This window comes from Cryptomeria japonica, chromosome 5, assembly GCF_030272615.1.
Source record: "Cryptomeria japonica chromosome 5, Sugi_1.0, whole genome shotgun sequence".
In the NCBI taxonomy this organism is placed as follows: domain Eukaryota; kingdom Viridiplantae; phylum Streptophyta; class Pinopsida; order Cupressales; family Cupressaceae; genus Cryptomeria; species Cryptomeria japonica.
The window spans coordinates 737,815,338-737,842,690 of NC_081409.1; the positions used below are offsets into that span (position 1 = coordinate 737,815,338).

The 27,353-nt window shown below is 34.7% G+C and overlaps 1 protein-coding gene across 14 annotated transcripts in view; it reads left to right on the forward strand.

Moving 5' to 3' along the window:
• The window catches only part of LOC131028772 (transcription initiation factor TFIID subunit 1), a 139,540-nt gene that overhangs the window by 24,895 nt on the left and 87,292 nt on the right, over positions 1-27,353 (forward strand). For all 14 annotated transcript variants that reach the window (XM_059221710.1, XM_057959111.2, XM_057959113.2 and 11 more), the window contains 6 exons: positions 2,234-3,350; positions 5,413-5,615; positions 6,159-6,396; positions 10,506-10,842; positions 12,231-12,440; positions 12,977-13,069. In XM_059221710.1, coding sequence (XP_059077693.1) covers positions 2,234-3,350; positions 5,413-5,615; positions 6,159-6,396; positions 10,506-10,842; positions 12,231-12,440; positions 12,977-13,069 — 2,198 coding nt within the window. The remainder of the gene's footprint in view (positions 1-2,233; positions 3,351-5,412; positions 5,616-6,158; positions 6,397-10,505; positions 10,843-12,230; positions 12,441-12,976; positions 13,070-27,353) is intronic.

Here is a 27,353-nt window from a genome sequence, read left to right on the forward strand (position 1 = left end):
TTTTGCTGTTTTTTAAGTTGTTTGGGAATAGGGTTAACATCCTCAACCACTAGTAGAATATGATGGTCTGTCTTGACTCTGGACTTGTAGAGAACATACTCATCTGAACCAGTATGATCTTTAATCCATGTGACCAATGATGCTGCAGATTTGTATACAGAGGGAAACAAACAAGAACCTTGTATTTCACCATAAGGGCAACATGACCTTCTATTCTCATTTTACATAACACAGACCTATATTATAGAAGTGGGAGCCTTATTATTTCCCTAGCTCAAAATGTTGCAGGTTTTCACACATTATCTGATTTTCCTCTGCCACCAAACATCCTTTGAACTTGCTAGGAGAGGTTTTAGGGGAGGCACCTTGTCTATTTATTTGCATTGTCCAGCCAAGGGACTTCTGTCCTGTTTGTGATGGGTATAACCATAAATAGGTCTAGAATTGGCAATTTTGCAACAATCTTGTTCTATTGAAGTATTATTATATTGTAATGGTCAATACTTTTTTAGACTTTAGAGTTTAATAAAGTCGTTTTGACTTTAGGTTAGTCTTAAATTGGTCTTTATGCATTTTTTAGTTTTTGCTATGTTTATTTTCGTTTATTTTTAGCTCATTGCAAACCTATATACAAAGTTGCATGGATATGGATATGGGTACGGAAATCAATACGGTATCGGATATGGATATGGCCATTTTTTGAGACCTTTCATATGGATATGACAGGAAATGACATTTCATTTTTTTGAGTCCAACTGTTGTTGCAACCCCCTAATGTGGGTTGGCCTTCCTTACCTGTTTCCAAAACTGCCCATGAGAGTCTATTTTATGACTAATTTTCATGCATCCAATGCCATATACAGTGCACTACATCAGCAACCACCATTGGTTTTCATGTCTTGGAAGCTAATCAACCTTCCACAGATAGTTCCTCTTTTTGGCAGTAATGATCTAGCATTCCTGGGTCAGGAATGCCCTGAATTCCAATGGAGCAAGCAAGTTTGAATGCCCAATCAACCCACCAGCTCCATTGAATCTCAAGGAATGTCAGGTCAGAAAGACAGTCAAGAAATGGCTAGGATGCATATTTCCTTGATAAAAGCTATTGATAATTTTGTGCACTTAGTAAATTGTAAGCAGATGCAGGACTGATTGACAGTTCACTTGGTGCAATATAACTAGTCTTATGAGCATCAGATTTAAACTAATGAGAACCTAATCATGTATGATCCATTTGAGAAAATTGTGATAGAGATTTTGAAATCCTGACATGCGGGCAACACAAGTTGAGAGATCTTAACACAACCAAGCCCTACAAGCTCAATTCCTGACATGCAGCCCCCAATTGGGCCAATCAAGTTCTTGCATGAATGAGGGAGGTACTTCACATCAGCCTCCTAAGGGAGTTCATGGAAGTCCTTTTTAAAAGAGAGTTTTTTCAGGCGAGATTATTAAAGGAGACCAGGAACAGAAGTGAGAATGATGCCAACCATGATTGTGATTTTTGAGAGCATAAGCTTTTTTGTTGATGAACATTATAAACCACACTAAAGTGAATATTTGATTTTTGTGCTCCTTGTCTATATGTATGTGCATGATGGTAGGTTGGTCTATAGTTTCTTTAGTTGAAGTTTGTTTAGTGGTTGTTTTCTTCTGTATTTAGATCTCTTAGCTTGGTAATGGATTTTAGGAGAAAATGATTGAAAAATCTGTGGATACAGAAACATGCCAGTTCAAACACCATAGACTAGCCATGGAGCACATACTCTTCTTACTGTAATTTAACTTCTATAAAAAAAGCCACATAGCCCTTCTGGTGATCAGAATTAAGAATGTTGTCACCATTTTCAATATTTTCAATGTTTACTTCTTGTGGTATATTTGTATTTGCACTTATTACTAGTGTAAATTGATAAAAATACATTATTTTGAAACGTATTCCTAATCAGACAGATACAGCATCTAACACCAGATGCCACATGATCAATCACAAAGCTGTGATTTATTTGTGATCATTTTGTGAATTGAAATCTTTTTATGCTCGTAGCCTCATTTTAATTTTTTGTATTTGATGGATTAACTCTATTATGGACACTGATTTTTTTTATATATTCTTGCATGAATGGTGGCTACTGATCTAATTAAGATCTGATATTTTTGATTTAAAATAGAACCACATATGGTTTTCTATGATTTTGTTACTTGTACTAAATTACATCGTAATATTTTTCAGATCAGGTTTGTGCGTTGGAAAATGCTGATGTTTTGGAAGAAGACGAAGAATTGTATTTGAAGGGCCATTATTCAAGATATAATGCGTGTAAATCTGTCAACCTGATTCAACAAGGATATCAAGAGGAAATAGACGATTCATTGGAAGATATTAGTCATGGCAATATGCACCGTGTCTGCACTTCCCCTTGGGATGAGGTTGATTGGCAGGGTACAAAGCATTCTTGTGTCTGGGCCCAACCAATGAAAGACAATGGGACTGCAGATTTTCTTGGGGATCACATTGAGCCGCTTTTATCGCCTAATTTCTATTCCCTTGATCAACAAGAATGGGAAGCTGGTATTTTATGGGACAGTCCTCTTAAAAGCTCTAAGTTGGTTGAAGCAGATGACACTCCTATGGAATGGCATGATGAAGAGGATATGGACATTAGTATAGAGAAAGGTAAAAATGAATCTGAATGTTTAGAAAGACAGGTGCAAACTGCTATTGAGAGAAGCCATTCAAACTACTTGCTTGGTTACCCAATTTATGTGGAGTCATTTGATCAGAAATCATCTGTAGAAGACAAAAGGTCAACAAGCTCAAGAAGGGTTTGGCATCCTCAAATGCTTAGATTGGAGTTGCTTTCAAAGATGGATAAAGAACGGGATCAGAGGACAGAGGAATCAAAAGCTGGGGAAGCAACATTTGGAGATATAATTAAGAAATTGAAAAAACTGTCTTTGCAAAATAGTGATTTGTTGGATGGTTCTTGGGTGGATAAGATTGTTTGGGAAGGCGGTGAAGATGCTCCAATAGCTAAATTGATTTTCAATCTTCAAGATGATCAAATGTTGTTTGAGATAGTGGATGCTAAAGAAGGTAGACATCTACGGACTCATGCAGCAGCTATGTTTATTTCTCCCTCATCTAAAACAGGTGAAACAGGAGAGCTTGCCAATCAAGCTTCTTCCATTGCTAGATTTAATATCTCCAATGACAAATATTATTCAATTCGGAAAACCTCTCAGCAACAACAGAAATCTCATACAAAGAAGCGGGCATTTCATGGAATCAAAATTGTGCATTCTCTGCCGGCCATGAGATTGCAGACAATGAAGCCAAAATTGAGCAAGTAAGAGCTGTTTGTAGTTGATTTATTGTTCTTGTAGAAATGGTGATTTAGGATTGCTCTGGGAATTAATCTACAAGGATTAATGCTTATCTACTGATGTGCTATGTCGCCATGTTTTTACTGACCATATGGCACCTGATTTTAATAAAAATAAATGTTTTGATGATCTTAAAGAGAGGTGCCTTAGCTATACCAAATAATGGTTTGGGTTTAAAACCATACAAAACCAGAGTTCAAGATTGTTTTGATTCCATAATTGCATACATTGAATGCTGTATTGAGGCAACATAAAACCATAGTTTCCAAATGTTAAACTGAAGAATGATTTTTTTATGTTTACATTCATGGCATAATTGCTGTATTGAAAATGGCTATCCTTCTCTAGCAGTAATTAACCCAACATAAGAGGTAGGCATACATGGCCGCCATTAACAATATATTGTTATTGTAGCAATAGTCCAGTATAAAATGTGATGATGATTAAACATAATTGCCTGTTAAAAAGTGTAGAATTTCTTTCTAATTTTTTAATGATTTTTTCACCGTCCAATTAATCTATTCCATCTGTGTTGTCAACCTTGTCAAACTTGTTAGACACTTTTAGTTGCATCAGCTCGTGATTGAGAAAATGCAGATATTTGCCTTGCCCTATAGCTTGCGAATGCATTCTTTGACAGCCTTCAATATAGCACACTCCATCAAACTCTTTAATGGGGCACATCCAGTTAGCTCCACCACATTGTCTGCCAGGACTGAATGTTCTTTATCAAATGCTTAATCTCAAATCATTGGCCAAGCTCATTAACATGTTTATCAATCTTTTGGCTTCAGTTTGTTGACTATCCAAAGATTGGCTTCATCATTATCTGGGTTAGGAGGAAGTAAACCTTTGGGGGTGTTTTAATTCCTTGAGATTGTTACTGCAGTCTGTTCTGAAAGGTTCCTGAAGATTATATTAATCAACAAATGCATAGTAGAAACTTGAAGAAAATGCTGTAACCATATTAAACTCTATTATTGTCACTATCTTAATAGCATGATCTTGAAGTTTCCTGGCTTTATGTGTACCCCTCATTAGTTAGACAATTAGCATCTTAATGAAATTATTTGTGTAATCATAAATGAAACGTGGTAGAAGCAAGATTCAAAATAGTTTATTTTAGTTATTAAATATTTGATGTTGTGATTTCCCCTCAGCAATCGGAGGGCAGGTTGTGACTTTCTATGCGACCAATGTTACTTTTATCCTTTTTCTCTGACTTAATACCCTTGAAGCTTGAAAACTGCATGGTATTCCACTGAGTTTTCCTTTTATCCTTAATGAGGTCATACCTTCCTGTAGTTCCTATTGCAATCTAAGAGGTGGTAAGACTACTTAAATTGATAAGCCCATGGATTGCTAGCAGATTGATGGATTAGCTCACATGGAGGCATCTTAATGTTATTGGTAGACTTCCTACTAAGGAGGTTTTGTGTTCGTTTGGTGATTATTTCAAGTTCATAAGATAGATGATTTATAGGTACATTATTTTTTATTGGCATTTAATATGTGAGTATGGTATTTCCTGAAATACATGTTTTTGGCTAGTATTATTTCACTTCAGTCTGATTATTTTGTTTTTCCCTTTTACAGTCTGTGTTCGTTATCGTTATGGAGATTGTTGATTGGCAAATGATACCTAGGGTTTGAAGGGGTTCCCCAATAAAATTATTACCTGGCAAATATGGTATTTGAAAGCTTTGAGAGTTGTTTGTATAGAGAAGAAATGTTTCAAATTCATACAAATTTTATTATGATGATCTTTTTTCTTAAAAAACATGTCAGTCTTCCATGCTGATTTTTCTTTTCTTAAAAAACATGTCAGCCTTCCATGCTAACAGTCAGCAGAGATATTCTTGAATTTCTTCTTACTATGCTCTAAATGCAATGATGGTTTATTTTGCTTGTACCAATATAGTCTAATGTACGTTATCCCTTGAAATTATATTGACCAATAGTCATTATCACTTGACATCATGAAATCTTTGGATCACTGAAGATTTTCTTCAACACTTTTTGCAGTAAGGACTTGGCTAATTTTCATCGACCAAAGGCTCTGTGGTATCCACACCATAATGAAGTTGCTGCTAAAGAGCAGGGGAACCTTTTTGCACAAGGACCTATGAAAATTATTGTAATGAGCATGGGAGGGAAAGCAAGTAAGCTTCATGTGGACGCAGCAGAGACACTGGAGTCTGTGAAAGGAAAAGCTGCTAAAAAATTAGGTCCATATTTTCTCAGTTCATCTCTTCCATTACCTTAGTTTGCTTATTCTTTTCTATATAATGTATTAGGTGGCTGTGAAATGAGCTCATTTTTTAATGTTAGGTGCATCTATCCTGCTTTAATTCTTTTGCATCTGGATCAGTGATTTTTAAAGTTACTAACACATTTAAGGTATTGGTGCTTATGCATTATATATATAATGCATTTTAGTGGCTGTGAAATATTTTAGAAGTTGGGTGGATCTTTTCTTCTATTTATCTTTTGCATTAATATTAGCGATTTCTAAAGTTACTAACACGTTTAAGGTACCGGTCCTTTGCTTTATGTGATCCCAAGTAATGGTATGCCATTTGTAATTGAATTTTTGTTTATATTGGTAGTAGAAATCTGTTCTGCCGGTAATGCGAAAGCTGTTTTCTAATGATCTTTTGCTTATTACTAGAATATGATGTTATTTATCTCTGGAGAAAATCTTATTAATTTAAATATGAGATTGACCTTTCATCTATTGTTTCATCTTCAAATAATGTAACTTTTGACAGATTTTAAACCTTCGGAGAAGATCAAATTTGTGTATTCTGGGAGGGAACTACAGGAAGGAATGTCTCTTTCCCAGCAGGATGTGAGGCCAAATTCAATTCTTCATCTTGTGCGTACGAAAATTCATCCATGGCCAAAGGCGCAAAGGTTGCCTGGTGAAAACAAGCCTCTACGTCCACCTGGTGCATTCAAGAAAAAGTCAGAGCTTTCAGTGAAAGATGGACATATTTTTCTCATGGAGTATGTTTTCATTGTTCCTTCCCCCATAGTCATTAGCCGTTTCTTTTTGTAGAATGTTCAAATCACAGATAGGGTAATAACATAAGTTGTTTATTGAAGGTCTTTGTTATAGTTCTTTTTCTTCAAAACTTTTAATAAAATTCTAAAAGGTATAAGGCTGAGAGAAAATAGTCTAGAGTTCTAATTCTGGGTTTCTGGACTTGATAAGGCTGAGAGAAAATAGTTTAGAGTTATACTTCTGGGTTTCTGGACTTGCTTTTATGTTACTTTCTCACTCGGAACATTTGGTATCCTGCCTTATATGCCTTTATGAAGTTCCTAACTAGATACGTTTTATAGCTTTCAAATCTTGAATAGGGTAAGAAGATAAACTGTTAATTGAAGCTCTTTGTTATGTATTTTTTGTTTGCAAAACACTAATTTTAATAAAAGGTATAATATTGAGATTAAGTCGTTTGCAGTTCTAATTCTGGGATTTTTGGACTTTATTTTATGCTGTTTTCCCTCTCTAAACATTTAGTCATGCTGCCATATGCCTTTATGAACCTCCTAAATTAGCTGTTCATAAGCAGAGTTATCTTGCACCTGGCTTGGATGGAATTTGAAATGCATGTTGCACAACTATGAAGAACACTGTATTGTTAAGAGTGTAACACGAATGACCATATCCTTCCATCTCTACACTGTCCAAATCTACATCTTGTCAATTGCTAGTTTAATGAAAGTCTTGAGAAAATGAATGAAAATTTCAAATTTAGATGATGTTCTACAATTTTAGTTTAAGATGTTAAAAAACCTAATTCATGTAGTGAAGGCAATTCTCCCCTACAGCTTCCTTGTTGTGAGCATGGTAAATCCTTCAAAGAAACCTGAAGCTGACTGCTCAGCAAACAATCTTGGTGACTTAAATCTGAAAATTCTATCTTCATTGATGAAACTTTAAGCTGACTACTCAGCAATCTAACGGAACTAACATTAGTGAGAAAGAAAAATGGAGTCTCATTGTCACGAGAGTCAACAAACTAGACAACAAATTGAAACCAAATCGCCAAATATTTTGTATAACAATGGTAAAGCAATGATTACACAATGATTGGGGACATATTTGAAAAGCTTGGACTCAGCAATTATTCAACAGGCCTAAAAAATTTAAAAACTCGGGACTTGGCAAAAACTTGGGGAAAAATTTGCAACAATTTGGCAAATTTATTGAATGTTTGAAAATACACAATTTTTAATAATCTTCTTCAAAAACACACATATATGATGAATTTGTAGAACATATTTGATATTACTGATTTCAATCTTATAAATCAAAATTTGAGTTAAATACATATCGTAGACCACAAAACAATTATAATCTCTTAATACATATTAATTTCAAGTTTTGTTATCAATGAAGATTATAAATCATAAATTATAAATTATAAATCATAAATTTGGCGGATTCAAACTCTAAACCCTAATTAGATCTAATACAAAATAAATTTTGACAAGAAAATTAAATAAAAAAACCCTAATAAGGAAGTATAAACCTTATGTCATATAAGATTGTTGGATTTGCCAATTTCTACAGGGAATAAATAACTCGCATAAATATCTAGGCTAATTATTTAGATAAATTAAATTAAACAAAACTTAGACTAGATTGAAGATTTATGAAGTCTAGAATAATTAAATATATAATTTAAATTAATTAAATGTGATACTTAGCTCATGTTTTGATGATGGAATATACTATTGAAGGTGTGAGAAATACATTTACCAATATGTTTAAATCATAAATATAACATTGAAGAGATTGCTTACATTATAATTATTTCCTAGGAATATACATATCATAACATGAGTAAGTATATCGAGGCATTTAAATTTTATATAAAAATTCAAATTATAAGCTATCCAACTTTCTGTGAACCATGCAGGACAACCTTAAAATATTATTAATGCAGTAATTTTGTGGTAATTAAAAAGGACGATATTGAAGATCTTTTTTAAAAATTTTGGGCATTGCATATGACCAGAAAAATTTGCTTGCCATGGAAGGCCTTGCAAAACAGATACACTAACAAATTACTGTCAAAGATCCTCTAAAGCATATATTCGGATGGCCAAGCTTTGTCAGCCTCTACCTGCCCTCCTTTTCTTATGCTGTGTTGCTTCTTTCCTTCTATTCTTGTATGTGGGAAGCCTTAGCTTTGAGTTCCCTTCTCACAGATATAAAAACTGAAAATGATTCCCAATATCAAAAGGACAGTCAAGGAGACAAGTTGTAGCTCACCAAAAATGTAGCGTCGTGCTTAGTCGACTCCTCACCCATGCTTAGTTGTGCCTTTTTCGGTTGCGTCACGAGACACAAACGTTAGTAAACGTTATTAAAATTTGGCGGACAAGTGTTTGGGCACGGTTTAGATTTAGCTTGTGCACTTTTGTGTTTTTTCACTTCAAAAATTGCCATGCATTTTTCCAAATATTGGCGCACTGGTATGACTGCAAGTTACACACTTGTCTCTTTGCCTCACAAATACTTGCGAGTCCTGCAAGTACTTGCAGGGTTTTTAAACCAAAACCTTGGTTGGGGAAGCAATGTGACTTGAAACCAAGGACTGTAATTTCTTGCAATTCCCATGGGTGTGGAAGTATGTGGAATTAAAGAGAGAGGTAGTGGATGGATAATTATATGATTATCAGCTAAAAATGTTATCTAAGGATGGTTGGGCAATCAAGCATGGCAGAAATTAAGCGCATCTGTTAATTTTAAATCTGGTTTAGTTAAATGTTTTAAGTTGAAGCATTTGAATGGGAGGGATTAATGTTATGTACCAAATATGATGTTAAGGAAGCACACAACCTCTACTCACAAACCCTCTATCTACCTCCTACTGTACAGTCTGAAATGCATTTACCAGAATGTGAGATATCAAATGTATTTGTCCGTATACATGAAATGATGAAACTAACACTATAGATACAAATGTTGAAGTTTCATTATCACGAGTTGACAATTTACACAACAAAAGTAATATCAACCACCAAATATTTTATCTGATGATTGCTCAAACATTGAATATATTGTGTATTGCTATGTGAACAGAAACTAAGTACTCTATTTTCTGTCAATCAGCATAAACATGGAATTGCATGGTATTTAAGACAGAGGCAATGGGTACTCTTATATTATAAAACATCAACTAAACATATTATCTACTGATTTGATGCATAATCAAGTATGGTGGCAATTAAGCACAAACTTGACTGTAAAAGTTTGATTTGGTATTATTTACATGGTTTGCGTTGAAACATTTGAAAGGGATGGACTGGTGTTACGTACCTAATATAATGGTCAGGGTTTGCATATCTAGTAAATGCAGCTGACTACTATTATTGATCAGCCTGATGATGTATTTAATTGAGTTAGCTGCTACAAAAAAAATGAGGATTGGAAGAATGAATAAATGGACAAAATATTGACTTGGATCTCATTTGAGATATTGTCTAGGACAAGGCTGGACCCTCTTGAAGTGGTCTACTATTATGTATGAGCGCTTCATTAGATGCTGTCCCTTGTTTCATTGTAGTTTTTGTGTAACCAACCATGTTATGATTGATCCATCCTAATTTTTTATTATTTGGTAATGGTATAGAATTCTGTACAAACTTCAAGTTCATACTGATGGCCTATAACTAACTGCTTTTGTGTTTTTGAATATGGTATTCTATTCCCTGGTAGAAGTTGTTTTAGCTTTTTATTGAGGCAATCTTCTACAAGATTTCGTAATAGAGATATATTTTTAATTTTTTACGAATATTTTGTGTTATGAACTGCAAAGCAGTGTCCAGAAGTGGCTTGGTCAACTATATCCAACTTATTTGTGAATTCTAGTGTTTCATGCTTTGAAGATCCAATTTATGTTTGTGACAACGTGTGATGTCTGAGGTTTGATCTTTCTTTGTGAAGTAATCAATGTTTTCTTATAGCTGGATTGTGATTGTTCTGAATGTTGTTAGTTATTTTAGATGAATATCCAACAACATTAGAAAGAACTGGCATTTTAACCAGGCTTAATATTGCTTGCAATGCCTTACTAGTTAATTTATATTCAATGCAGGTACTGTGAAGAAAGACCTCTTTTATTAGGAAATGCTGGCATGGGTGCTCGATTATCTACATACTACCAGAAGCTAACATCTTCTGACCAAAATGCAGCTTTGTTGCGAAATGGATCAAATTGTTCAGGCACGATTATTCAGTTAGAGCCAACAGATAAATCTCCATTTCTTGGAGATATTAAGCCTGGTTGCAGTCAGTCCTGTCTTGAAACAAATATGTACCGTGCACCAGTATTTCCTCACAAGGTTGCATCAACAGACTTTCTCTTAGTCCGTTCAGCAAAAGGGAAAATTTCTTTAAGACGAATTGACCATCTACATGTTGTAGGGCAGCAGGTTGGCAACTATTTTTAATACTATATTTTTTTGATTATCTTATTTAGGTGCTCTATTATTTAATGTTTTACAGCTTTCACCATAAGATTGATGATGATCTGCTGATTTTTAAATCTAAATTAGTAAGATTCATGCAAATCTTTTTTAATGGGAAATATATAGCATTCCACAAGTTTTCAGGATTCCCTTGCCTAGTCATGTATGTTGACTACAATAAGGAAATGAAAAGTAAGGAAATCTGAGCAGCATTATTATTTTTGTTGTGAATACGTATTTAAGGATCTCGTTAGAGTGTTCCTGTTATTTTGGTGGTATATATAATGGGAAAAATAGCTCTTGCAATAACAAGGTGAAGGATGGGGTTCTATATGGCAGCCATGAAGATGCTTGATTTTAGAATTAACTATCATGTTAACGTGACACAGTCTAATTCATTGAACAGTGCTCACACGGGAAAGACGACATTTAAAATCTCTCCCTTTCTCCTTTGAAAGAAGAGTATTCTATCCTTTGCCAGTAGGCTTGGTAAAATCGAACAGCATAAAAATGTTCCATCAAGTGTTATTTTATGTCGATACATTTCCTTCTCTCTGGGCTAATTTGTGCGTATGATTTTATGTTCATATGGAAATCTTATATGATATGTTTTATAAAATGTGAATAGGTTTGAGCAAAACAAGATTATCTGGAACAAAGGGGAATGAAGTTGCTTATGTTTGGGAGAGGGCCAGCATTGACATGCTTTAAGAATACAAGTGTTTTATGTGTACAACCAAAAATTGACAAAACTAGAAGTTATTTTTCAATATGGAGGTATTTTTCTACTAAGGGTTCTATGTATTTGGAGAATCTTGTTTCCTCTCTGTCGTTACTTTCTCTTAATTTTCCCAGGAATCTTTAGCTGGGATACTCAAATCCAGGCCATTCTGTTGAGGACATCACAAGACTCTGTTTTGGCCCTCTTGTGTTGACTGCTGAAGATTCTGTCCTCTCTGGACTTTGTGGATAGGATACTTAACATTACCCTCTTATCTTGGTTCATATGGTGGCTTGTTTTGGTTTTGGGCTTTCTGTTCACAGGATTGTTTTGTATACTGACTTTTTCGGGTTTCTCTCATCTCTTACTTGGTTTATTTGCTCCTCTAATTAATTAATTTATTCTTGTATTTCATTGTTTTTTGTTTTACCAGTCACTACTTGCTATCATAATATTCCTTGCGAAGAAGTCAATGACTCAAATCCTATTGACCTACATAAGTGATTTGAGGATTTTACTGTGATTCTTTTCTCCCTTTATGTAGTTACTAGAATTGTAAAACTATTTATGTAATTCATTCTGCACATTTTTTTAGAGTTTTACTGTTTTCCTTTGTCATGCTTCTGTGCAGGAGCCTCATATTGAAGTACTTTCTCCAGGCTCTAAAAATGTTCAAAATTATATGGTAAATAGGCTGTTGGTGTACATCTATCGCGAGTTTCGTGCTACAGAGAAGCCTCGGAGTATTCCTTTTCTACGAGCGAATGAATTGGCCGCACAGTTCCCAAATTATTCGGAGTCTTTTCTTAGGAAGCGGCTAAAGCACTGTGCAGATCTTCAGGTATGGTGAGATTGTTTGGTAATTAACTGTCGCAAGATTGCAGTTGTAATGTAATTCCAATTTTCTATTCTGTATGTGTAAGGTCTTTTCAGATGGCTGTGGGTGTAAATTTTTACTCTCATTTGTTAATCTTTTCTATGAAAATCGCTACTGGCAAGTCTGAACTTGTTTTCCAATTCAAAGTTAATTTCTACTTCCATGTGGTGTACTATGGGCATTCCTTTTTTTTACATCTGTTTTTCTTTCAATTTGCAGTTCACATAAAATATCAGTCTTGTTGGTTTAGGTATTTATGTGCTGTGAAATTGTCCTAATAATTTGGAGCAACTTCACTTAGAGGTGTGCCAAATTTAGTTGAGGCTATGGTGTTCAATTGTTAGCAATTAGTGATTACCGTTGCAGCTATATGTCATCATTTCTCAAGCAACAGTAATTTCTAACAATCAATGACCTTTATTATTATTGTTTAATATGTCGATCATTTTTTTCTTCTATTGTAGAATTAATTTCAAAATGTTTAATATACATCTCTACAGAAGGGACCAAGTGGTGAAATGTTATGGCTAATGAAGCGGAATTTCCGTATCCCATCTGAGGAAGAATTGAGAAGGATGGTGACACCTGAGAATGTAAGATTGCAACTGTTCTGTGATGACATTTACTGTACACTTCAGTTTTAATCTACTGACTTTGTTTGTATTCTACTCAAAACTTTGAAATTCTATTTTCATTTTTTTTCCTGTAGGTAAAATTATAAATGTCACTACATGGTCGATCATTATGGTTTCCTTGACATATTATGGTTATTTAAAATTTCATTTTTATTGTAAGCTGACTGGGTAAACTTTAGTTTGAATAGATATAAAATTCTGTCAACTCGATTGAATGTTAAGTACAAATTGTAAGGCCTGATGATTTTTTCAAGCCAAGGACATGGGCATAAATGGGTGCAAGTCCATAAATATGGAAAACGAAGACATGAATATGGCACATGAAATTAACAGCTTGTAAGGTTATCTTAGTGAGAGCTGTTGGTGTGAATAGGGATATTTCTTATCTGGTTTCCTCTTTTGTAATGTGAACAAGACATTCTCTAATTATTCATTATTAAGGACCTATTCACATATGCTCACTTGTTAAGTTTATCTAGGGATTTAGAAATCTTTCTAGAAGTCTCTAGTACACATGATCTTATCCTCTAGTTTTCACATGACATAGGATAAAGACAGTTGTCATAGCCCTAGTTAATCCTATCTTTCATCCTTGCCTATAAAAGCAAGGTCTCTCATTGTACATATTTCATAATGGGGTTATAATCATAATCCATTTTGCACCTTAATCAAGCAATATTTTCCCTTGTTGCTCTCTTGTAGAAAGTAATTTTTGCTTTTGCAGGTTATCCTGGGAGCTTGAGTCCAGTGGTGATTCTTACAGAAGGTATATCTTTAAAAGAAAAACAACCATAGGGTCCCCTGCTTACTCCTTATTATGGATTTATATTGCTGAAGTACCTTATTATTGGCAGTTCAGACTTATTTATATCATTGCATATTTGGGCAAAGGCATATTAATTGGCTAAATCTTGGGACAACTGGTTAACATGATTGACAACTGTAATACCAGAAACACCCTGATAGGAAGCCCATACTAAAAATTCTTAATAACCTTGCTTGCCACTACAGGATTGAGGTGTCCTTGCTGACTAACATGGGATATGGGGAAATGTCCATGTCATGTCTGACTATTCTTGAAACTATCAGATCATTGATGTTATGTGCTTCTAAAGCTATTAGAAATTTAGAAGAGAAATCTGATTTGGCAATTAAGAACAAATTCAATAACTTGTTTACAAAGCTGTAGGTGTTGCTTGTGTAGAGTGTAGTATTACCTTATTTTCTTGTAAAATTTGAACAATCATCCAGAAGATGGACTAAACAGTCATCTAGATATTGAGTTAATAGTCACTCTCATTGATATATTTCTATACTACTACTCATTTCAATAATTCAATTTTGGGTTTGTACTTAATTTTATTTTTCAACTTTTGTAGTCTAGTTTCATGGTCTAACATTTGTATCAAAGTCATGACAATTTTTTCATGTGCACCAAGCTTGTCTCTACTTGCCCCATTTTATGCTTGCCTCTTTGCTTGCTAGACTTGGTCCCAGTCTGTTGGTGTTGTTTGAATCTATCATTCTCTTTTCACTGTCCCTTTTGCAGATCCTGATAATGTTTTTTATTATAATTTCCATCCCTTATCCCTTATGTTTTTTCTATGGATTTTTTGCTGGTAAATAAGGTCTCTTTGGTGCCTTCTGGCAAAGTTTTTGAGTAAGCTAGAGTAGCCTTTCAATTCTTCCTCTCCACCTTTCAAATCCTCTTGTCCTCTACTTTGGGCAATTCCTTAGAAGCATATGGTACGTGAAACATTATTTTTTGTTTGAGGAAAGACAAACAAGCTGGTTAAATTTTTTGGCCATTTTGTTGTTTGAAATGACATACTTTCTGGTCGTATGAGTAGTTCTTGTGAAGTTTAGGAGGATTCTTCTGAGCTATTCTATCACCTTTCTGCTCAACATACCTACAATATCTTAGTTTGCTTTAGCCACTGATGCCTCTTGTTCAATGCTTCTCAACTTGACCTTGTACCACAGGGAACTTTCTTGTATATTCTTCAAATCCACAACATCGAGATTTAGGTTTTGAGAATTTTTTTTTAAAATTTTATGTTTTCAATATAGTTTGGGGGTGAAATTGTGTATTTGGACATTCGTGTAAAACTATAATAGTTTTTTCATTATAGTCAAATGTTCTTTTCCTTTTAATCAGAGTATTATATTTATCCAAAATGGTTTGTTTTTACTTCAGTTTGGTGGATTTTTGGTTCAAAACCACAATACTTTATTTAATAGGGGAAAATTTTTATCAAGAAAATGATAGGTATTTATTTTAGGTGATCATTTCACCCACTTTAGAGTACTTTAGGGGGGCATTTTTATAGGAATTGTTAAGTATTTCAAAAAAAAAAGTCATTTATTTTTTACTCAATTGTAATCCAAGAATTAAAATCCTTGGGGAGAAATAAGGACACGAAAATTTCCATTTTCATATTTTTCTTTATTACTTGGTTAAAATACCTTGCAAAATGGGCAAATCCTAGATCGATTAAAGACTGCATTGCTAAGACAACAGCAATGTTCATCTATGAGAATAATATAACTAGATTTGGTTGTCCATTAAGCATAACTAGTGATCAGGCAAATGTAGCTAGTGATGCTTTCAATGAAATCATGGGCACCACTCTTATAAAATTGCACAATGAAAATACTTTAGATTGGGATGTTAAAATTCTTGTAGCATTATGGGCCCTACAGATCTACAAGACATCAACTAAATTTTCCCTCATCAACTTAGCATATGGGCTTGAGGCTATCTTGCAAGTGAACTTCATTGTACTAAACTTAAGAAGCACAATTGCCTTGTGGTGGAATCAGGAGGATTATTTGAAACAAAGATTGGAGGATTTAATGAAATTGGACTAAAATCTAGAACGAAATTGCTTCAAAGCTTCAGACGATAGAAATTTATGGTAGAAGACATTTCACAAAAATGATTTGGTTCTACTCTATGATTGTAAATCCAAAAAAATAGGGGAAGCTAAAAATAAGATGGTTCAGATTATATTGCATTATAAGGATTTCTGCTTCAGGTGCGGTGAGATTAAAACTGTTACAAGTTAGTAGCTGAATATGTGAACAGAGCCAAGCTAAAACATTGTCATGAGATCAGTTAGACAATTAAGAAATTTGTACGATATCTATGATTAGTAACATGTATCATTGAAGGAGAGCTAATATGTGCCTTAAGCGAGATTAAGAAGCTTAAGAAAATGAATTTTAAACAAAACTTACCGAAATGATAATTCGTCGTTGTATTTAATTAAGGAGAGGAATAATCCTTATATAAAAAAATTACAAGATGATCTTTCCATAATGGAAATAATCAAGAATGGAAACATGAAATGAGACATTCTAAAAAGAAACTAAACACAAAAAGGGAAATATCCTAAACTAACTAACTAAATGACCATTACAGAAACATTATATAATAATATAATTACTTTAATACCCTCCCTTAATGGTCAATCTACTAACTACCCTACAAAAGACTTGACATAATTTGCAAGTCATTTGGCCACGAATGCATAGAAGGCTGCCCCCTTCTCAGAATGCTCTGCGACATGAGCCTATTGTTGAGATCCTCTTTGGATCTGCAAAACTTCTGGATATGACCAAGCTTACTATAATCCTTCTAACACAATCCTTCCAACATGATGTTGGGTAACAAAGCCATCCATCCTTTTATCCAGGGCCACCAAGATTAGCTTCTCAAAACCTCACAAAAAACCCATCATGATTTTTTTGAAAAAAGCAGAAAATCAGAAAACAACAACACCAGTCGTGATTTTGTGTAAAAAATCAAAAAACCCTCCAACAGAGAATGAACCCACAATTTGTGTGAAAAAATCTCGCAAAAAGTGAACAAAGAAACCACAATTTTTGAAGAGAAAATTGCGCAAAACCCTCCATGATTTTTTGTGGAGAAAAATCAGAAAACCCATCTACGTTTTTTGAGAAGAAAATTGTACAAATCCCCCGAGTCTGTTCAAAAATTTTACTCACGGCCATCACAAGTAGTAAATAGAAATAAAACGCTCTGATTTTTTTAGAAAAATCAAGCAAAACCCTTACATGATTTTTTTCCAAAAAAAATCAGAAAACCCACAAATTTTTTACGATTTTTTTTTTGCCATAAAAGAACCTAAGCTCTGATACCATGAAATGATAATTCATTGTTGTATTTAATTGAGGAGTGGAATACTCCTTATATAGAAAATTACAGGATGATCTTTCCATAACGGAAACAATCGAGAATAGAAACACGAAAGGAGACATTCTATAAAAAAACTAAACACGAAAAGGCTTGAAGAGTTGGAAAAGACGATCATCAATCTGAAAACCCAACTTGAAGAAGTAAAAAGAATAGAGGAAGAGGTGAGAGAAGGGAAAAGAAGAAAATTGTGGAAGGCTTGAGTCCGGTATTGTTTCCTTAAGGAATGAATTAGTGAAAGAGTTGCTAAGCTAAACAGGAACCTCAAGTTTGAAAAGAGCATTTGAGATCTTGAATGAATTTATAAATGAGCAAAGGTCACCATCTATATAGACTGGCCTTGGATATGGAGGAAGTCAAATGCCCAACAAAGAAAATTCTAAAGAGCTACCAAAGAAGACAATTGAAGAAAAACTGACAAGTTATGTTGATGCCCTCAAAAGTCCCATCAAAAGTGGAAGCAACAAGAAGAAATAGAGTTAAGCTCCACAAAAATTTGGCACTCCTTCAAAAGTTAACAAGGACAAATTTAGAAAGTCCTTTCCTCTGAGGCAGGCACACATGTCTAGGTTCCAAAGTTCCTTTTATGGTTATTGCTTTTTCTGCAATTATTTTGGTCATAACGCAAGGGACTGTAGGGAACGTGCGGGATATAATGTATGGAGGAAAACATAAGTTCTCATGGGCTTTTCAATAGAAACTACAATTCATGTGCTACTTTGTCATATTATAATAAGAATGCTATTACATGTTATAACTGTAATAATTTTGGACATATAGCATGATATTATAGAAGTGGTTTCATGGAGCCTCTGTTGGAAATATTGTCATTAATATCAAAGGATAATTTCATTAGCTGTTAAGGAATTGGATAGCTGTGATTTATATCCAGAGAGCTTAATACACAATCCAAATGTGAGGCAAGTTAATGGTGATGAATGATAGATTATTTATAGTGCTCACCAAATAGAAGATGCTTCGAGAAGAGAGCAACTTTACAATTCTAAAGATACTGATAAGGAAAAGGCTTTGGCAGCAAATGTCATCAAATAGTCTAGCTCTAAAAGCAACACAAACGAGGTAGTGTTGAATTAAGAAGTAAAGCAACGTCTAGGAAAGAACAATGTAACATGGATAGATTGGCAGTTGTTATCGTGTCGGATCATTGGATCAGATGTTATAAAGATATTGAAATGTTTATTACGAATGACCCAAGAAAGATTTTAAGATTTAGAGAAAGAGCTGAGATTGTTAGAAAATTCATGCATAGATCCTGAAATATGAAGGCAGCATTTCATCTCTTAGAGAGTTTCATGATGTTTCAACATATGTTTATGCATTGGAATTCCAAGCTATCATTTCTTTCGTGAATCAGAAACACAGTTTACGGTTCTTGTGAAATTTAATTATTGTGTCTTGTAGTCATTCATATCCAAGTGACGACTTTGCTTTACGCCATGGTAAGTGGTGGAAGAAAGAAAAAATGCAGATAAGGTTATACCATAGTGTCTACAAATGTCAGATGAATTGAAAGAACAAAAGCATTTATTTTGAATTGTTTTCAGGCCGACCTATGATTGGCCGACCCATGATTAGGGCATCCTTTGTGAAGTTTAAAAAAACAAACAAGAAAACAAATACATGATAATGCACTGACCTCCTTTATTGGGGATCAGATTCCTTATGAAGAGGCATATTGTATGGTGTAAAAGGGAGATTGAATGGAGGTTAAAAAGTAAGTTTTCTAATGCTATATCATTTGATATAAAAGCAGATTTAGAAAAGATGAAGAGCAGATATAGACCAGGGATATATGTGAATGATTAGCATGGAATAATGGAGAAGCTAGGGTATGTGTGAAAACAATTATGGAGGAAGAATAAATGCAGAATTTCTGAAGAAGAAAATCAGTCATGGAAGAGCAGATTTATGAAGTTAACAGCATACTTGTGGCAGATTTGTAAAGGGCTGTGCATGTAGATTTGAGAAGGGAAGTGTATGATACTGATTGCATCATTCAAGAGCAGATTGGTGAGAGAAAAATTATTTACATTCAGATTTCTGAAGACAATATCATCCTTCGAAGAATATGGAAGATGGCGCTTCCTAATCTGGCGTGTCTTGCTAAGTTGGTGCTTAGCTGTGGGGGTTAGTGCCTCCAGTAGCTTAAGCCTTATGAATTGAGGGGATTGGTGTCTCCTTTGAGTTGGTGCCTACAAAGTTTGTAAAACAAGTTTATATAAGCAATATTTTGTCCTGGTTTTCTCTTGTAAGGGTTTCCATGCAAATCTTGTGTTCATGATTGCTAAATCTTTTATGGTTATGATTATTGTGGTTGATTGAGTTTTGAAAAAGTAAAAGTTAGTATTATGCTGATTCACTCCCCCCCTTAGTATAATCTTGTGCTCATCAACCTCCTAGACAAAACAAGAAAGTGGATATCTCTGCCATACAAAAGAAAACATGTACAAAAGTTTGGAGAAGAAAGCAAGACCAAGATAATCAGATTGAAAAATCTATGCAAACTACTTTTCATACAAAAAGTGAAGGATACGGATGGTACATTAACATTGGATGCTAATACTTGTAGTACCATGAAGAAATAATTGAATTTTTATATTCAAAGGCAATTTAATTGGGGAGAGAGAAAGAGAGTCATTTTTTGGGCCAAAGCTATTCCGGCTCCAAAACAAACCTTTCGTACAACGTGATAGCGACGTGTTAGTCAATTGCAGCCGTTATTTGCAAAATCGACGGTGTAAAACACACCACTAACACGCGTGTTAGTCAATTCGTCGTTTTGGAGCCAGAATAGATTCGTTCAACTTAAAATTTGCATCGCCCACTACATAGTTCAACTTAAAATTTGCATTTCAAAGTCAATTAAAAACTACCGAGTACAAATGCCAACCCAAAGTTGGAAAACTCGGACTCGCCACGGACTTGGCAGCCCAAAAATTGGACTCGGATTCAGACTTGGCAAAAGTCGGGGAAGGACTTGACAAAAAAGAAAACTGTAGTTTTACAAAAAGAACATAAAGAAATTAATGCTTTTAGAGAACATAAGAGCCATATTTGAAACATTACATGTCATATGATCTCCAAACACTCAATATTTGAAATTTCATCATTCATACTCATAGTTTCAAACTTTAAAATTTATAACAGCAGCATAAGTTTATAAATGTTTACAAAATTACATATAATGATATGTCCAAATGTGAAAAACAACAAACTAAAGAGAAGACTACATCTTCCTCTTTCTTCTTGTAACATAACTCAATTTTTTAGGCCTTGAGCTAGTGGTAGTAGGTGGTGAGGTATCAAAATGATGGGATGATTCTTCTTCAACATCAAAGTCCTTGTCTTCGTCCTCCTCCATTTCATCCAATCCTACTTTTTCTGCTTCTTCTGCTGTTGCTCTCTCTAATTCTGCAAGATCTTATTCGGTAAGGAGGACATCATCACCATCGTTTTGGTTCATTTATGGTCCAATCACCATATGCATCAATTTCATCCAAGTCAATGGTTTGATGTGAAACACCCTCCACCTTTCTAGTGTGAAGGCGAAGGTTGTATCAAACGAAGGCAAGATCATTGATGCACTTCTGGGTCAACCTATTTCTCTTCTTCATGTGAATGCTCTTAAATAAACTTCAATTTTGTTCACACCCAAAAGCACTACATGGCTGGGATAAATACAAATGGCTATCCTATGAAGATTAGGTGTGCCGGCATGTAATGTCCCCATTTTAGCAGACATGGTTTTTGGGTGATTAGCCTATCATTCTGACCCTCGTAGGCTAATGAGTATGGATAGAGGGTCTCCCGAGGCTTGTATCGTCTCCAGAGTTTAGTGTGTTTCGATCTGGCTTTCTTTTGGTATCATTTGGACTTCATTTGCTATACTTACTATTTATAGTAAGGCTGAGATGTTAGAGATGGACCCCTACTATTTTTAGTAAAGGGGTATGGTCATATGTAGCTTCATCATGTCAGCTCCCAGTTCATATGACGTTCAAAAATGTTGAGTATTAATGGAGATATTAATGTTTACAGTTTATTTAGTTTAAATAAACATTAATGTTTTGAGCTTATATTATTAAGTTATAATATAAAATTATATTATAACTTAAGTAAGGGTCCAAGTATCATTAAAGGGGACCATTTAATTAATTAATTGTGGCTCTTTTACCAAGGTGAAATATTAAATGACAAAGTGAAAATATTATATCATTAAATGTCATTTAATATCATTAATGGATTTAATGCCTTATTGGAGAAAATCGAACCTTCATGGGAAATATATGTAAGGCTTTTGAAAAGAAGAGCAGGGGGATTGATCATTGTTATTTTTGATGAGAAGACTTGTCTCTTGGCTTTGGAGAAGAAGTTGGGGTTTCTGCAGCTTGTCCAGAGTATCGGCATTGGAGAACGTGGAGAACGTGAAGACTTCATTGCATCAGCAATCTGAGGGTGTGAGATATTCATCTGAAGTTGCTCCTAGGGTTGGCTTCATCCAGCAGTTGACATTGTGCTGATTGGAGATTTATTTTCAGATTTATTGGCATAGCTGAGGGCATATGTATATGGCAGACTGAGAACATCATACATAGGGTTTATTTGCTGCTACAGTGTCGTGAATAGTGCACATGAACAGTGCGCTACAGTAATTCGAATTCTTAGAAGGGAATTTAGAAAGGTGAACAGCTATATATATTTGACAAGGGCTTTGCATATGAGGAGAATCAAACCAATATATCAAGGCAGCCATTGAAATTCCAGGTTTTCTATCTATGGTCATTGTATTAGAAAATCATTACTTCATTAGATCATTTGCTATCATGATTATATCATAAAATACTTGGAGGTTGCATATGTTTAATGGAGATATAAGTTGCATATTCCACATTCATGGTGACATTCAACATTGATCAGCCACTTAGCTTTCATGCCAACTGTTTGCTTAAATGCCTAATGGCTGTAGGTGTACTTTGGGATGTATGACAAGTGTTTGTCTTAATGTCTACTAGCTGTACTAGTTAATTTCAGTCATTACATGTGTGTGTAAAGGTCTAAAACAGCCAGCATATCATTTCTATAACAATTTTGCATTGTTAGAAGCTATCTAGAACTTCATTTGCAGCCTACAAACCCAAAGAAGACAAATAAAGAATTCACCATAGCGGCTTCAAACATTGTATGCCAAGTGTTTGACAATATTCCTTGGGGTTCAAATAAGCGAAATAGGGTCAGATTAGCCAAGGGATATTACACGGCACCATAATTCTCCCACCATAAATCTACAAAAAATCATTTTGAAATATTAGAATTGAGTAAAAAGTGTAACAATCAAGTTTCTAATTTTTTTAAATTTTTTACTTGGTGGTTGTTTTGCTCTCCTGTCAATTGTTCGCTGTGAAGAGAAGAGTCTTCCCTCTGCACCTTTGTAGATCTTGAACAATGGACATTTCCAAATTCATAAATAAAATAGTCAAACTCAACAACGAACATTTCCAAATTTATAAATAATATATAGCAAATGTTAAATCTCACCTCCAACTCATCAAGAACCATGTTTCTCAACTCGAGATCAGGTGCCATCTTATTAATGTATGCAACAACACCTGCCCTCACCTCCTCATCAGCCCTAAATGAATCAAAGAAGTAGAATTTCGAGTTGAAGAGTAGGTGAAGGCATGTATCGGTTGGTGGAGTTGGTTTGTCCACCTACAATCAATGATGTGGCAAAGGATTTCACATTTTCTTGTATTTCCGCCATAGTAATGTGAAAGGGCCTCTTTGGCCCTATCAATGGCCTCATAAATGAAACCCCATTGGCATGCCCTCTCCATCCACCATAGGAAGAACCCTTACCAAAGGGTCTGTCACCTAAAAAGATGAAAACAAATTTTAAATTAGTACAAAATTAACCCCTAAAAAAAAACAGCAAATAGATTATCTTGTATAAAGTTTATGTTTGTGTTTGTTACTTACCCTGATCAACTCATCTCCACTTTTGTTGAACCCTTCGTCAAAAGCAATGCTTACAATCTTCTCCGCCTCAGATCTTTTGGAGTATGCAGACTCCAACCAAGCATCAGACATGAACACTCGCTTAAGATGAGGAATGGCACCAAGAATGCTCTGCAAAGTGAGGAAGTGGCTAGCAAATCATGTCACTCCTAGTCGCTCAATGTTTTTGCCATTTGTGTGTTTTCTCATCAAAGAAAGGACCCAAGTATGGTTGTAGATGAATTTGGTGACATTTTTTGCATCTTCAACCACCCTTTTCACCCATCCAATTTTCCCAATGTCCTCTAACAACAAGTCCAAGCGATGTGCAACACAAGGATTCCATTTAATTGTAGGATGCCTCTCCAAAAGCATTCTACCTGCAACTACATATGCAACTGCGTTGTCCGTGATATAATTTGGACAACATAATCAACTCCAACTTCTTGGATTACCCCATCTAATAGATTACACAAAGTTTCTGCATTTTTTATTTCATCTGAGGCATCAATAGACTTTAGGAATGCCATTACACCATTAGAAGCCACCAAGAAGTTGTGTAGAGTTCCATTCTGTCCATCTGTCCATCCATTAGATAAAATGCTGCATACTTTCTCCTCTAAAATATTTTTTGATCATCAACCACAACTTGTGTATTTTTGTTGGTTTGCTCTAGCAATGGCCCACTAAAGTCTCTAGTTGTTGGGGCCTTAAACCCCTTTCTCATGTTTCTCTGTATTTCGTGTGCTCCTAGAACATTGCATGGAACAAAGTAATTAGGGTTTGATCTAAGAGGAGTTCCGCTAGCCTCATCCTCATTGTCACCAAAAGATGAATGTGGTTGATGAAAATCTGGACATCCGCAACCTAGGGGACTCCAAGTCAACAATGGGGGATTCATTGCAGCTGCATATCATACTAAACAATAAGGGCCTTCATTTCTCTATTAATCTCCGGAGTTGTTTTGAGACATACCTCCACATTTTGTTTGGGTATTTTTGCAAGTTGGTATTTTAATCTATTGATTCCACCTATCATCCATTTGCCACATTTGGTACAAGTGACCTCTCCCTTTTTATTTCTTGATATCCTATACTTCCATGCATTATCTTTTTGTCTTCCTGACTGGGTTGACCTTGGAGTTGAACTTGCCATTGCTATTTTAGCATGAAAAAATAAAAACATCAGTAGGGTTTTGTGGAAAATCAACAAAAGAAATGATAATGAATCATTAAAAAAAAATAGTTTTCAAAAACAAGAAAAAATACAAGGAAATAAGTTAGGAAGGGAAATGGAATTTTTTTTGCTAGCATATCCCCTTGTTTTTAAAGATTTTTTTGATTTTCAATAGATAGAAATGTAAAAAAAAAGAGAACAAAGATCCTTACCTAGATTTCTTTTGCCGCTTTGATCTTATTTCCTCTCCTTCAAACCCTATAGACCTGTTTTGAGCAATAACACATGTCAAATGTGTGAAAAAGTTTAAAACAAATTGGTTTTAATGTTTGACTGGGTGTCTTAACCTGCGTCGAGAGTCCTTCCTTAGGGCTCGCAAGTCCCAACGTTAGACTGGCCCAAGTCATTGTCACAGACTCGGGAGTCTTCGACCATGATGCTCCCAGACTTGGCCTGCGAGTTTGCAAACTATATGCCAACCTACAAACTACAGATTTTGAAATATAGTTTTTTTTAATTAATTTTTAGATTGGCAATTATTGTGCACGCTATTCCTTAGAGGCAGGTTAGGTCAACTCAATCTCCATAAACATGAAGAAATAAGTGATTTTTAATATTTAGAGCCAAATTAATTGGACATAGAGAGAGGGTTAATATTTTTGATATAGTTTACATTTCATAGTTTGACTTCTAAGTTTGAAACTAAAAATCAATTGAAAGATACAAAAACTACTACATATGAATTCGACCTACAAATTACAAATCTTTAATTATAGATTTCATTAATTTTTATATTGCCAATCACGATGTATATTTTATAGTTTGACTTTGAAGTTTGAACCTCAAAATTGATTTCAAACTACAAAATACAAACGCCAACCTACAAAACAAAGTGATATAAAGTGGGTATCAAGGTGGATGGCTAGTTGCTACTGCATATGGTCAAGAAGTTGTGATGATGAAGGTCCAATGTTTAGGTCTCTCCTATTTTGATTTAATTACACATCAAATACCTTTGTGTCCCATAAGATAGAAAGGTCATTTTCATCAAAAAGTGGTTCTTCATTTGCAATTTTGAATTTGTGTTGATCTTGTTAAAGGTCAATCAGTTGATCATCCTTGACACCCCATAATCAAATCAAATTCATTTGTTTGCTACCTATATGAAATAAGTATTCTAATTGCAAGTTGCAATAAAATATAAACTCAAATTTACAATTATAAATGGAAGTATTCTTTGCCTTGAAGTTTGTGTAAGCCAAAAGCCAAGGTTGTGGACAAAATCCAAAATTTTCATCTATTGTTGAGTCAAATAATTGCATTTCATGGAGTGTATGTGTTTAAACACACTCCAAGAATTCTCATAAGCATATGAACTATATGGATTCTCAAAAGGTGCACTCCTATCCATCTTAAGTTTTTAGCATTTTTACCAAAAGATTTCCACCATATTGTTGACAAAAATTAAATTATAGCAATATTTTACCATGTAATAGATTTCAACTTCAAAACAAACTTGAAAGTTTGCAAGAGATAAAAATGGACAATAGTTGGTCTTTTCTTCCATGCCACAAATAATGTCAAAACGTGCATTATTTGCTGGTGTGAGGGCAACTTTGCAATGGCTGCTTGTTGATCTCGTGATATAAGGGAAAGTTTCTTGATGCATTGGGAGAGAATTTTAGTCACCTTGTTAGTGAGATTGAAGGATTCATTGTAATGCAATGGTGGCTTTAGGAAGTATTCAAAGGCATGGAGGGTACAATCCATTTTTGATCCCACCTCTCATCAGTGGTCTGCCATATTGATGTGTACTTGCCCCTCTCATGGTGCATTCTCTCCCTCATTGCCTTGTTGGTCTCATACAAGTAGTCCATTAGGGAATTCTTCCCATTGACTAGCTACAAAGCACATTGAATAAAGTTTGCATTAGTCACTCTATCCTCTCTTGAGGAAAATCCTGTGTATGCTAAGATTGCAGAAGATCATACAAGCGATTCCAAGGTTCCTACTGTGAACTTGCTACTTTGTGATGGATATGAGCTCGTTTGGCTTGATGTTTGCTGGTAATCCAAGGGGGACCTTATGTAAAATGGAACAATCCTTTAAGAAGACTTAAGCAAATTGAAATTCCAAGGAGTTATTACGAATAGTTTGGCAATGGATAGTTCTTTTGGAAATGTTTTCTCAATGAAATATGTGTAAAGTAAACAGGAAAGGGTCTAGAGAGGTTTTAATCTAGATCTAAAGACTCAAAAGACAACAAATGCTCAGGTGAAATCGACCACACTTTGTTTTACCAACTTCAAACAACTATGCAAAGGGAGGTGCAATCTTCAAAGGTTGTGCAAAAGATTTTCATATCACCAATGAATACCATCAAGTCAAACAATATTCATCTGATAATTGAAGTTAAACATACCCATTCAAGAGGCTTAGTCCAACCTTGCACATTAAATAGAAATCATCTATTTGCAAAAGGTATGAGCGAATGATCTCACCATGAAACAAAGTTATCTATCTCATTCATCTAATTGCTTGAAACAAATCTAAGTACTTGAGAAAGAGAAACCATGGAAACTTCAAAATAACACAAGTAAACACTAAAATCCAATGCATTACTCTTATTATCTTGATAGTTTATAGAAACAATCTCGTACAAATTTTCCCTCCTTAGAAATGAAGGGGCAAAGCCCTTTTATAGGTCCCAAAATGAAAGTGGACGACCAAGATGACATTAAGATTAATGGTTAAGGTTCCCCCATGCTAGTTCCTAATTAGGGTTTGACAAAAATGACCATATGTGGTGCCAAGTAGTGGTCATGGCAATAA